Here is a 14,503-nt window from a genome sequence, read left to right on the forward strand (position 1 = left end):
GTACAGATCGTAGATCCTGCACAGTCAATGCCAACTGAAAGCCATGTCTTTTTCACAAACACAGATACACCCTAATCCACTATAGAATAAGTAATCATAAACTTTCTATTTAGACAAAAATTAAACTGAACCCCCAATGCCAGACTCTGCATACAATGCAACACCGCAGAAACAGAAAATGTCCCCTAGTACTGTGCAAAATATAAAGACAGCAGATGTAAATTTGAAAAAAAAAAACCTAACAAGTACCAATCACCACTTTACAAATTAACAAATAGAAATAAAACAAATATAGAAAGTAAAATAATACCATTTTATTGGACTAATACATTTAGCTTTCAGAGGCCAAACCTCCGTCCTCGGGTCAGTACAGTATAGTGCTGTTACAGTATCCTATCCTGACCTGAGGAAGGGGGTTTTGTTCTCCGAAAGTTAGTCAAAATGTATTAAAATTAGTCCAATAAAAAGATTACCTTATTTACATGTTCTATTATAAACATTTAACACATCTACAATACTTTATCCTAAAGCAAAAAAAATAAAAAAATATATTTTATTTACAGTTTGTTGTCTCTGGTTTCTGCTTTCCTCATCTTCTTTTCACCGTCTTCCTTCCATCCAGCATCTGTCTTCACTTTCTCTCTCTCTCTCTCTCTCTCTCTCTGCCATCCAGTGTCTGCCCTCTCTGTCGTCCCTTCCATCCACTGCCTGCCCTTTCTCTCTGCCCCTTCAATCCACCATTTGCCCTCCCTCTCCCATCCATCCAGGGTCTGCCCTCCCTCTCGCTCTCTCTTCCATCTAGGATCTGTCCCCTCTCTCTCTCTCTCTCTCTGCCCCTTTTTTCAGCCCCCAGTTCCAGCCCCCTTCTCCCCTCTGAACACCCCCACCCCAGTCCCCTTCTCCCCTCCCCTTCTCCTGTCTGAGACCCCCACCACAGTCCCCTTCTCCCCTCCCCTGTCTGAGACCCCCACCCAGTCCCCTTCTCTCCTCTGAACACCCCCATCCCAGTCCCCTTCTCCCCTCCCCTTCCCTTCTCCCCTCTGAGACCCCCACCCCAGTCCCCTTCTCCCCTCCCCTTCCCTTCTCCCCTCTGAGATCCCAACCCCAGTCCCCTTCTCCCCTCCCCTGTCTAAGATCCCCACCCCAGTCCCCTTCTCCCCTCCCCTTTTCCCCTCTGAGACCCCCACCCCAGTCCCCTTCTCCCCTCCCCTTCCCTTCTCCCCTCTGAGATCCCAACCCCAGTCCCCTTCTCCCCTCCCCTGTCTGAGATCCCCACCCCAGTCCCCTTCTCCCCTCCCCTTTTCCCCTCTGAGACCCCCACCCCAGTCCCCTTCTCCCCTCTGAACACCCCCACCCCAGTCCCCTTCTCCCCTCCCCTTCTCCCCTCTGAGATCCCCACCCCAGTCCTCTTCTCCCCTCCCCTGTCTGAGACCCCCACCCCAGTCCCCTTCTCCCCTCTGAACACCCCCACCCGAGTCCCTTTCGCCCCTCTCCTTCCCCACCTCAATCCCGTTAAAACCGGCGAAGCAGCGTCGCAGGCAGCGCCTCGTGCCCTGCTTGTAAAAAAAATCAAATCTCCTTCCTTCTCCTCGTCTTGACGTCTTGACGTCGACTCGGGCCTTCCAATCAATTTGATTGGAAGGCCCGAGTCAAGACGAAGAGGAGGAGGGGAAGGAGATTTGATTTTTTTTTACAAGCAGGGCACGAGATGCTGCCTGCGACGCTGCTTCGCCGGTTTTTTAAATGTGTGGCGCCGCGGGAACGGCCACGGGAGGCGGCAGGAGTGGAGCACCCCCCACCCACTGGCACCCGGGGCGAACCGCCCCCACCGCCCCCCCCCTTGGTACGCCACTGGCCGGAGGAGAACCCTCTGAACATCCAGAAGATGAAGCGCCGTGTACTCCGCATGGAAATCCCCCTCCCGAAAGGAGGAAAGAAAGAGAGGCTGATAAAGAAGAAAAGCCAAACCACAGCCGGTAAGAAAAGGAGGATCCGTATGCAAGGTCACTCCAGACTCAGCAAATTGCAGAAAGCAGCTCGGCACGGAAGTGCTAAAAATTCAGACACTCTGCATGCCGAAGAATTGGCAACCAAGAACACCGCTCGTGAGTAAGCTCCTAACTGAAGCCTTCCGCAAAGGATCAAAAGGAGTCCGAAGCAAAGCTCGGTAGACAAGAAGCCCTAAGCTAGGCTCAGAGAAAAAGAACGCGATTTCAGTGTGAACAAGCTCACAGCAGCGAAGGAGCAAAGCACTCCGCAAGAAATGCACCACATCCCGGTGCCAAGCCAGAGAAGAGCCTGACACTCTCTCCCAGAAGCAGGCTACCACCAGCTGTACCTGAAGCAAATTAGAGGCCAGGCCCTTTTGCAACCTGTCCTGCAAAAAGAAATAATCGCTGAGGAACAGAGGCCTGCAATGGAGACCAAGCGTGGGCCGCATACCATGCCTCAAAAAAATCCTCTACACAGTCGAAGTGGACCGCATACAAGCTTGCAATAGAGCAGCAATCACTGTGTCTGAAGAACTCTGTTCCTCAGAGTCAACCTCTCAAAAAACCAGGCCATAAGACCAAAGCGAGAGGGATCCTCCACCCTGTAACGGACCATGAAGGAAGAGCCCGGAGTCGAGCAGAATCTGAAATGGAGGTGCCACCAGGAGCCGCATCAGATCCTAATACCAAGGGCACCTTGGCCAATTTGGAGCAACCAGAATGACTAGACCCCGGTGGCGAGCGATCTGAAAAGAACTCTGTCACAGAGAGGCCATGGAGGAAACACTATCGAAGAACGTCCTCTAGGTAAAGACGCAGCTTAACAACCAGCCCTGCTGAAACACACTCTCTCTGATGACAGAAGAAGGCACCTTGGCATCCAGCCAGAGCGCCATCAGATCTACCTCCAGAGCTCTCTACCTGAGGCCAAACTGGAGAAGAACTGGTGCGGAATAACTATTCTGCCGACACCAGGAGAAGACAGCAGAAAAAGAGTGCTCTACGTAGGAAAAGCCCACATAGTGTGCTGCGGAGACACAAAACATGAGGTCCTCTGCCCACTCCATGGGGTGACATGCCTCGGTGGCCAGGGCCTGACTCTGAGTCACACCTTGTCAAAGCCACCGCCGTCGTGTTCTCCGAAGGCACAAGCACCGCCTGGCCTGCAACGTGTCCCGAAAGGCTAGATGTACAGCACCAAAAGCAGGTCCAGGAGGGAGATTGGCCACACAGTCTCCCATGCCATCCACCATCCCGGAGACAAAAGAAGGAGGCAAAAGGCTCTCCAGCCCGAGAGGCTTGCATCCATGACCACCACTATCCACTGTGGAGGTGCCAAAGCATCCCTTCTGCAGGGAGGAATTGCGGAGCACCAGGCCATAAGCAGCTGTGCCGAGAACAGCCACAGAAGATGCCACTGACACTCCTGGGACACAGGTGACCACCTGCTGAGAAGCGAGAGCTGCAGATGTCACAAGTGAGCACAGCCCACAGCACTACCTTCAAAGTGGCCGCCACAGAGCCCAAGACATGAACGTACTGCCAGGCCTGAGGCCTCGGCACCCCAAGCAGACTGTGCACCTGAGTCTGAAGCTCGACCCTCCAGTTCTCGGTCAAGAAAAAATCGTACCACAGCTGTCTGGGACGGGACAAGGTGGCTCACTTGAAGGATGACCATCCAGCCCAAGGATTCAAACAGTGAGAAGACCCGGGAAGACTGACTCTCGGTACTTGTCTAGAGCGGGGTCCACTCTGATGCCATCCTTGCGGAGAATGCCGCAACACTCCCAAACCTAGGAGAAGGTGCATGGAGCCATAGCCATGCTGAAAGGCAAAGCTTGGAACTTAACATGAGGGCCCAGAACTGCCAACCAGAGAAACTGCAGATGAGGGGGCAAAAGAGGAAAGAGCAGAAACGCTTCCGAGAGGAGAAGTGCAGGGAAGAACACTAAATTGAAGTAGCTCTGCAATATAGCTAGCTGTCCAAAACAAAGAAAAAGTAAAATAAAAGCCTTAGAGACACTGCAACATACAGATAAGGTAGAGGTGCCACAGCCTGCTCGTTTGTCCAGAAATCCGGACAAACAGGCAGATTGGCAAAACCCCTCTGGTTGCCCGGACATGCCCTCAAAAAGAGGACATGTCCGGGTAAATCCGGACATATGGTAACCCTATACCATGGAGACCAGAGCACTAGCCCCAGAAACTAACAATATGTAACATTTCCCACAGAAAGGTGGAGCCAAAGGCACTAAACCTACAAACTCCCACCTGTAAAGGTGCAGAAAAAATAAAATAAAACCTACATCACCTGGTATTCTCAGGCAGTCTCCCATCCAAGTAGAAAATAGGTCCAACCCTGCTGAGCTTCAGCTATCAGAGGAGATCAGGCACACTCAGGGCGGTGTGCCCATAGGGAATACCTATACTCAGGGCCGGGCCTAAGGTCTCTGGCGCCCCCCCTGCGGACTATCAGTTGGCACCCCCCCCCCCCCCCCCGGACCTGCCTGGCTCCAAGGCGCGTGGAAGAGCTGGGCAGTGCGCACGGGAAGGCAGCAGCAGCGCATGCGCATAGGCGCCGACCCTCACGCTTCCCCTCCACCTCCTTACACATAACTCCCACCGAAGTAGGAGCCAGATCTGGTTTAGCCAAGGAGTTATGACTACAATAGTTCCCTGACTCATCCAGGTTTCAGGATAGTCTATCCTACTAAGAGAATCAGGACATGTATACTAAAGCCCTTCTCCCAATCTAAGAAGACAGCAAGAAACTTGTTTGCCACATCTCTCTAGCTTCAAACAGAAATGAAGAACCTTACTGTTCAAAGATACAAACAGATCCAATAGGAGTGTCCTCCATTGGTGGAATATCTTTGTTTGTTACTCCTCTGTCCAGGGAGCACTTGTGCAGCTGTAGTAATTGATTCAACTTGTCCACTAGGATGTGGTCCTTTTCTGACAAATTCATGGTTCTTGAGGTCATCCCCACTCTGTGTCCAGTTCTTCCCTGCATCCATTCTTTCCCTCATGTCCAGCTTGCCCTGTATCCTGTCCCTCCCCTGGTCTGAAATTTCCCCCTATGCCTTCCCTTATCCAGCAACCCCTGTGAGCAGTCATTTCGGATATCCTTCCTTCATAATCAGCATGCCCTCTCTATATCCTGTTGCTATTCCTCCCCGTGTCCAGAATCCATTCCTCCTCCCCCCATTTCTTCTCTCTTGTCCAGCCTTCATTCCCTGTATCCCCCACCCCACCTCTTTATTTCTCTGTCTTCCCCCTTCTTGTTCCCTGATACTCTCTTCAAAATCTTCCCCTGTGGCAGCTCCCTCCCCTGCAGCTCCCCTCAGCCCCTTACCCGCAATTGCTACCGGATCATCCGATGATGCAGCGATGAGGTAATCTTTAGACGCCATGTCGCCACCCCCCCCCCTCCCCGGACCTGCCTGGCTCCAAGGCGCATGGAAGAGCTGGGCGGTGCGTGCGGGAAGGCAGCAGCGCATGCGCATAGGTGCCAACGCGCCAACACGGTAAGGTTTTTTTTAATACAACTCGACGGCGCGGCGGCAGCGCCCTTGAAGGCAGGCACCCTCCTGCAGTGCTTACCCCGCTTACCGTGTTGGCACGGCCCTGCCTATACTGCCAATATAAAGAGTTCCACAAAGGAAGTGAGGGAAGCTTTCAGGGTGTTTAAGCAACTGCCCTCAGAGAAAAAACTGAGGAGACCGAAAAGTCTGTAAATGAAAATACGAAATAGGCCCTTTCAGAGGGCCAACACACAAGGAGCCCTGCTCTGATGCTGTTCACTGTTTCCCACACCAGGAACAGCCTTTAACCAATGCAGGAACAATAAGAAAATCTTAACTCACCACAAACCATGAGGCCTATTGGAAACTGCTGCCATCAAAGCACCCACTTAGGCAAACATGGCTTTTCCTGCTGCCTCTGTGCAGAAAGGGTCTGCCCTGAAATTACTCCCTCCGAATAGAGGAAGACAGGGGAGCAATGGACCCTACTGCTGAGCTGGTGAGTAAATATCTCCTCTTCGGGACAGGGTAGGGTTACCATACGTCCGGATTTACCCGGACATGTCCTCTTTTTGAGGACATGTCTGGGCGTCCAGGCGGGTTTTGCCAGTCCACCCATTTGTCCGGATTTCTGGACAAACGGGTGGGCGGGCGGTGGACCTATCCTAGCCTCCACTCCCCTTCCCTTACTTACTATCTACTGCCCTGGTGGTCTAGTGACCTCTTCGGGGCAGGAAAGAGCCCCCTCTTTCCTGCCCGGAGCGCTGCCCTTGCCCTGCATCCTGTTGCTGTGTGACGGTCTCGGGATTCAAAATGGCTGCCGAGAGTTGAAGCGGCCTCGTGAGACTTCAACTCTCGGTGGCCATTTTGAATCCCGTCACAGCAACAGGATGCAGGGCAAGGGCAGTGCTCCGGGCAGGAAAGAGGGGACTCTTTCTTGCCCCGAAGAGGTCACCAGACCCCCAGGGCAGTAGATAGTAAGTAAGGGGAGGGCAGGGGAGGGGAATATGTGACAGAGGACAGGGTGAGAGCGAGAAAGGGCGGGGCGAGGATGCGAAAGGGGCATGGTGTGGGTGTGGCAGGGGGGCGTGACGTGTCCTCTTTTTCAGAGGACAAAATATGGTAACCCTAGGGCAGGATCCATCAGAGGTGACTGAGACAACTCTCCAAAGGCTGAACTAAAAAGGAACTGTCAGTTCCCCTACCAGACTTCTGCAACATATAGGCATATGGAGCAGCAGAATGAACTCGGGGGGAAAGGTCAGAAGACCCCAGCCCCAGAGAAGCCCACAGATCAGCTGACACGCATCCTGAAGAACAAGGCACACTGCAGAAGGACCATCAGATTCCTCCTGGAAAACCTTGTATCTAGAACCCATCCGCAAGAGATGGGCGTAAAAACTCCCCTGAGTCTGAAGTTATCGAGGGGGAACCAGAGAGGGGTCCCAACGACCCCACCTCCAACGCTGCACCCAGCGGCCTCTCCTGGAACACCGGATCTACCGCAGAGGGTAGTAGAGCCACTTCTGTGCCCGAAGAAACCCCCAAAGGGGGCAGACTATATACAAATGCTGACCACTTCAACCGGTGGACATGGAGAAAAAGAAGGATGAAATATGGGAACAAAACAATTCCCCCGAATCAGGAGAGGGTCGGTACAAAGCCTGAAGGGGTCCCCATAGTAGAGGCACGCCCCCCCCCCCCCCGAGATGAACCCTGCAGTCCAGCTGACTGCGAAGCTGCCAACGCAGCCAAGAGCCAGAAAGCGGGAGCCGCATCAGGAGGCGCCAAAAGAAAATGGTGCACGCACCCGACGCCTCAGAGCGGGAATCCCACTCAGGATGCACCCGGCAACACAAGACCCTGCTACTGTCAATGCTTGCTCTCAATACGAGCCTCCTAAGGTGGCCTCCGCTACAGGGGCGTAGCCAGAAAACAGATTTTGGGTGGGCCTAGGCAAGAAGTGGGTGGGCACCAAGTGTTCTCCCCCCCCCCCCCCCAAAAAAAAAAAATCTCAGCTGGTGGGAAAGCGCTTCTTTCCACCTTGGCAGCAGGCATGCACTGAAAACTGAGCATGCGCAGGTGCCGGTGTCATGGAGAGTAGCGTTTTCGTTACCATCAGGGGAAAATCTTCAGCTTGCGGAGCTTGGGATTCCCACCAGTTACCACTAAACATGTGCTACTGTTGGGTGGGCCTGAGCCATAAATGGGTGGGCCCTGGCCCACCCAAGCCCACCTGTGGCTACGCCACTGCTCCGCTACCAATACTGCACTTCCTCCAATGGCAGAAAAATATGCACTTACTGGAGACGCGCAGCCAGACCTCTCAACGATAGCGGGACCTCCTAGGCAAGCCTGCCACCAAACCAGCTCAGCAGGCTACACACACACACAGCGACTTCAGAGACGCTGCCCCAAGGCTCCTCTTAGCAACCTGCTGCAGCTGCAGAGCCTGTGTCCCGAATTGCTCTTTTTTTTTTAACAGCTGATAACAGCAGCAAACATGAGGTCTGTTGTGGACTTGAGGGTTTTTGTTTTGTTTTGAGGGTTTTTGTTTTGTTTTTCAGTGAGGAAGGCTACACTCCAAACTCTGGGAGGAAAGGGACCACGGGGTGAGGCAGGGACCCAGGCCACTAGGTATGCCCCTAAAGTTGGCACACAGCCCAAACACCCCCTACGCTCAGCTGGCCTAAAGGCCCAGGAGCAGGCCCAAGGGACGAGTCCAGAAGCTGCAAAGACACCGTCTACCACCTGCTAGAGATTGAGATCTACTGGAGTAAGGAGGAGCTGACCGTCTGGTATCACTGCCTTCAGCTTTGTAATCTCTATCTCCAGCTGCTGGTAGATGGACACAACCCACCTGTTCCTGGATTCATCTGCTGCGTACGCTAAGGAAATATCCTTTTACAAAGGTTCTTCAGCCTAGTAGTCAAAAGTATGAGGGTGCACACGAAGGCACATTTTACAGAGAGCACTGAGAATGGAGCTGAGACAACTAGATTGAGAACACACTACTACTTATCACTTCTATAGCACTACTACTACTACTACTACTACTTAGCATTTCTATAGCGCTGCCAGGGTTACGCAGCGCTGTACAAGTTTAACATGGGGAAGGACAGTCCCTGCTCAGGAGAGCTTACAATCTAAAGGTTACAAACTATGTAGTCAGTGTAGGTATCATGAATGGGGAAGGTGGTTAGGCGCCAAAAGCAAGGGAGAAGAGATGGGCTTTGAGTAAGGACTTGAAGATGGTCAGGGAGGGCGCATGGCGTATGGGCTCGGGAAGTCTGTTCCAGCCATAAGGTGATGCGAAGCAGAAGGGGCGGAGTCTGGAGTTAGCGGTGGTAGAGAAGGGTACAGATAGGAGTGATTTGTCCTGAACGTACACAACACTGTACCAGACAGTCCCTGCTCAACAGAGCTTACAATCTTTTCAAGTACATGCTGTATTCCAGCTGTATTGAAAAAAAGTCACTGCTGAATGCAGAGACTTTTTACAAATGTGTATAAGATGTGTACAAGTGCACACATATTTGCCAGCACACACAATAAGAACAGACGGATTTGATAGGCTGGACTGAGCTTTGACGGCAACTCCTGCAGATGGAACATAAGAACAGAGCTGGGCAGACTTCTACGGTCTATGTCCCAGAAACACCAAAGAAAAAAAAGGAAAGATGGGGGAGTGTTTGCATTAACGAAATCGACGTATTGTCATATAATACCTTGAACATTATGCAAAATGATTTGAAGTTGATTTGCGACTTTACACGAAGCCAGTGGAGCTTTTGAAACCATAAAAACAATCCATCAGATCTTTTCAGCCGAAAAATTAAATGTAAACCCGTGTTATGAATTAATTGTAGTTTGAGAGATAGATTTGTGTTTAAACCAATATGCAATAATCCAAATGTGACAGCACCAACATTTGAACTATTTACGCAAAATGAGGCTCTGAAAAGCTTGATCGCAGCAAGCATACGATAGAAAGTTTGTTTCCATAAATTTTTAATCTGAACTTCATACGTGAGAGCAGAATCAAGCACAACTCTTGATTCTTTCTCCACTTTGAAGTCTTCCTGTCAACCAACGTTACTGAATTGGGAACAGTCGGTGGATAATTAGTAAACCAAAGAATTAGTAGAATTCATTTTGAGTACGTTCTTCACAGCCCAACAGTGAATTCTATCCAAGACACTCTGAAACACGGATAATAGTGTCAGTTAAAGAAAAACTAATCTGAAGAGCTCTAACCTCTAGCTTTTTCTTCAGAAGAGGTTATGGCTCTTCAGCTTGGAAAAGAGACGGATGAGGGGAGATATGATTGAGGTCTACAAAATCCTGAGTGGTGTAGAACGAGTAGAAGTAAAATCAAATTTTTACTCATTCCAAAAGTACAAAGACCAGGGGACACTCGAAGTTACAAGGAAATAATTTTAAAACAAATAGGAGGAAATATTTTTGCACTTAACGGATAGTTCAGCTCTGGAACTCCTTGCCAGAGGATGTGGTAACAGCAGTTAGCGTATCTGGATTTTAAAAAGGTTTGGACAAATTCCTGGAGGAAAAGCCCATAGTCTGCTATTGAGACAGATGTGAGAAGTTTGTAATATGGAATGTTGCCACAATTTGGGTTTCTGCCAGGTACTTATGACCTGGCTTGGCCACTGTTTGGAAAACAGGATACTGGGCTAGATGGACCATTGGTGCGACCCAGTATGGCTACTCTTATGTTTATGGTGAGCTGGACCTGGCTACAGGATTACTTCCAACTTGTGGACCTACCGCCCAGAAATGCCAAGAGATCAGCACGTAAATTCCTCGATCTGAACTTCCCCAGTTGTAAAGGACTTAAATATAAGCAGGCATACGCCACTACCTTCTCCTACAGAAGTACACAGATATGGAATGGGTTACCCCTAGCCCTAAAAACTATGGACAATCTAAGCAACTTTCGCAAATCTCTGAAGACACATCTCTTCAATAGAGCCAACAAAAAGAACCCTTAAAGACACAAATCACTTCCTAAACTATCCAATCTAACACCATCTTCTCTAACTCCTCATCCATCTTCTGCTTACTTTTGATTGTATCCAATATCCTGTCATGACTTTGTCATAACAATACTCTGTAAGCCACATTGAGCCTGCAAATAGGTGGGAAAATGTGGGGTACAAATGCAATAAATAATAATAAAATAATAATTCCATCCTGTTTATCATTTTGGTTGCCCATCTCTGTACTTTTTCTAGTTCAGCTATATATTTTTTGAGATGCAGTGACTAGAATTAAAGGTGCATAATAGAGAGGTACTATTATATTTTCCATTTGACATTGCATTCCTTTCTTAATAATTTCTGTATGATTTTTTGATCACCACCACACACAGAGTAGAAGTCTCTCCTCACATGCTATTCTTGACCCACTACAATCTGGTTTTCGCCCTCTCCACTCAACCGAAACTACGCTTACTAAAGTCTCCAATGACCTATTACTGGCTAAATCCAGAGGTCAATATTCCATCCTCATTCTTCTTGATCTTTCCGCTGCTTTTGACACTGTCGATCACAGCATACTTCTCGATACCCTGTCCTCTCTTGGATTCCAGGGCTCTGTCCTTTCCTGGTTCTCTTCCTACCTCTCCCTCCGCACCTTTAGTGTTCACTCTGGTGGATCCTCTTCTACTTCTATCCCTCTGCCTGTCGGCATGCCTCAGGGTTCTGTTCTTGGTCCCCTCCTCTTTTCTATCTACACTTCTTCCCTTGGTTCATTAATCTCATCCCATGGCTTTTCCTACCATCTCTATGCTGATGACTCCCAAATCTACCTCTCTACCCCTGATATCTCACCTTGCATCCAAATCAAAGTTTCAGCTTGCTTGTCTGACATTGCTGTCTGGATGTCTCAACGCCTCTCCCCTCTCCAGTCGGTTCAAAACTCTGCTGCCCATCTCGTCTTCCGCCAGGGTCACTTTACTCATACTACCCCTCTCCTCAAGACCCTTCACTGGCTCCCTATCCGTTTTCGCATCCTGTTCAAACTTCTTCTACTAACCTATAAATGTACTCACTCTGCTGCTCCCCAGTATCTCTCCACACTCGTCCTTCCCTACACCTCTTCCCGTGCACTCCACTCCATGGATAAATCCTTCTTATCTGTTCCCTTCTCCACTACTGCCAACTCCAGACTTCGCGCCTTCTGTCTTGCTGCACCCTACGCCTGAAATAAACTTCCTGAGCCCCTACGTCTTGCCCCATCCTTGGCCACCTTTAAATCTAGACTGAAAGCCCACCTCTTTAACATTGCTTTTGACTCGTAACCACTTGTAACCACTCGCCTCCACCTACCCTCCTCTCTTCCTTCCCGTTCACATTACATAGTAACATAGTAGATGACGGCAGAAAAAGACCTGCACGGTCCATCCAGTCTGCCCAACAAGACAACTCATGTGTGCTACTTTTGTGTATATAAATCTGCCCAGCACTAGCCCCGCCTCCCAACCACCGGCTCTGGCATAGACCGTATAAGTCTGCCCAGCACTATCCCCGCCTCCCACCACCGGCTCTGGCACAGACCGTATAAGTCTGCCCAGCGCTATCCCTGCCTCCCAACCTCCAGTCCCGCCTCCCACCACTGGCTCTGGCACAGACCGTATAAGTCTGCCCCGCACTATCCCCGCCTCCCAACCTCCAGCCCCGCCTCCCACTACCGGCTCTGCTATCCAATCTCGGTTAAGCTCCTGAGGATCCTTTCCTTCTGAACAGGATTCCTTTATGTTTATCCCATTAATTGATTTGATTTGCTTACTTTATTATTTTTGTCTATTAGATTGTAAGCTCTTTGAGCAGGGACTGTCTTTCTTCTATGTTTGTGCAGCGCTGCGTATGCCTTGTAGCGCTATAGAAATGCTAAATAGTAGTAGTAGTAGTAGTAGTAGAAGAAGTCAGTAAACTGTGCACGATGATATCTAGATCATGTTTCTAGATGTTAACTATTGATATGGAGCCTAACGTATAACCACAGTTTACATTATTTTTCCCTGTGAGCATCACTTAGCACTTGTCCACATTGAATTCTGTTTAATATCTACCTCAAGCCACTAGCTGAGCTGATTCGGTCAATGGACACTCAGTTCTGCATCTATGCGGATGATGTGCAGCTACTCATACCCATTGAACCTGACTTACCTACAGCCTATTTAATAAACTGATTACCTGTCTAACATCAATTCAAGAATGGGCTAAACACAGCAAACTTTGCCTGAACCCAAGTAAAACCAAGCTTCTCTGGGTCCCTAGCACAAGTGGATATATACCTGACATCAAAATCCCTTTTGGGAAGTATGAATTCCCCCTCAAATCACAAGTCAGGAACCTTGGAATACAGTTAGATTCAACACTTACTCTGATTCCCCAAATCCAAGCAACCTTCAAGAGCTGCTTCTACTATTTGCGACAGCTACGCTGCCTCTCTCCTTAAATCGAGAAGGTAAATCTTATCCCAGTTGTGCATGCCATGATAACATCAAGACTGGATTATTGCAATGCACTATACAATGGTCTGACTACAAAGGGCCTGCACCATCTCCAGTTGATTCAGGATGCAGCAGCAAGACTCATAGAAGGTTGCAAGCGACGTGACCACATCACACCATTTTTGCAAAAACTTCATTGGCTACCAGTACAATACAGGGCTAAATTTAAAACTTTATGTCTGATCTTCAAGGCAATGGCCCTGAGTATCTGAAGAATAGGATGATCCTCCACACACCGCCAAGGACACTAAGGTCCTCCCAAGGACTTTCACTAACCACGCCCTCTCCAAAAGACATTACTACCCGCAAGCGAGCCTTCTCCGGAGTAGCCCCCACACTCTGGAATGCACTGCCTGAAAGGCTCCGCTTAACACAAGACTATCTCTACTTCAGGAAGCAGGTGAAAGCTTGGTTCTTCAACCAAGCCTTTAATGGAAGAAGTAACTAACCTGTTAGTCTCACTCACACACACAAGGAAGGAGTGGCTCGAGCTGCACATACTGCAGAAGGACATGTTTATCCACTCCTACCCTAGATGAGATAATATTTAACCATTTTTCTGACCTCATGTGCAACTTTCTTTAAATTACTACTACTACTACTACTAATAGCATTTACATAGCGCTACCAGATGCACGCAGCACTGAACATTTGACATAGAGAGACAGTCCCTGCTCAAAGAGCATACAATCTAGGTAAAACAGACAGACAAGACATTACGGGCAAGGGAATTACAGGGTAAAGAGGAATAGGGGAGGAGGAGGGCAAATGAGTAGCCATTAGGAGCCAAAGGCAGTAGCGAAAAGGTGAACTTTCAGCATAGATTTAAAAACAGGTAGAGATGGAGCTAGACGTATGAGCTCAGGAAGACGGTTCCAGGCATAAGGTGCAGCGAGATAAAAGGAATGAAGTCTGGAATTAGCGGTGGAGGAGAAGGGGGAAGACAAGAGACACTTGCCCAGAGAGTGGAGTACACAGGGAGGAATGTATTTATTTTTGTTACATTTGTACCCTGCACTTTCCCACTCATGGCAGGCTCAATGCAGCTTACATGGGGCAATGGAGGGTTAAGTAACTTGCCTAGTCACAAGGAGCTGCCTGTGCCTGAAGTGGGAATCAAACTCAGTTCCCCAGGACCAAAGTCCACCACCCTAACCACTAGGCCACTCCTCCACTCCAAATTGAAATGAGAGAGGAGAAGTAACGAGAAGTCATAGAGTGGATGCATTTAAAGGTCAGTAAGAGAAGTTTGAACTGTATACGGAAGCAGAGAGGGAGCCAGTGAAGAGACTTGAGAAGTGGGCTAGTGTGGGCATAGCGATTCTGGCGGAAAATAAGCCGAGCTGCAGAATTCTGGACAGATTGGAGAGGAGAAAGATGATTGAGCGGAAGACCAGTGAGAAGTAAATTGCAATAGTCCAAGCGAGAAGTAACAAGGGTGTGAATAAGGG

General features: G+C 49.4%; 1 protein-coding gene across 1 annotated transcript in view; it reads right to left on the reverse strand.

The window, feature by feature from the left end:
- Positions 1-5,404, reverse strand: part of LOC115468216 (solute carrier organic anion transporter family member 2B1-like) — a 143,423-nt gene extending 138,019 nt beyond the window's left edge. The window contains exon 1 of the mRNA XM_030199750.1: positions 5,347-5,404. Coding sequence (XP_030055610.1) covers positions 5,347-5,404 — 58 coding nt within the window. The remainder of the gene's footprint in view (positions 1-5,346) is intronic.
- Positions 5,405-14,503: the final 9,099 nt, after the last annotated feature.

Source organism: Microcaecilia unicolor, chromosome 4 (assembly GCF_901765095.1).
Source record: "Microcaecilia unicolor chromosome 4, aMicUni1.1, whole genome shotgun sequence".
Classification (NCBI taxonomy): Eukaryota; Metazoa; Chordata; class Amphibia; order Gymnophiona; family Siphonopidae; genus Microcaecilia; species Microcaecilia unicolor.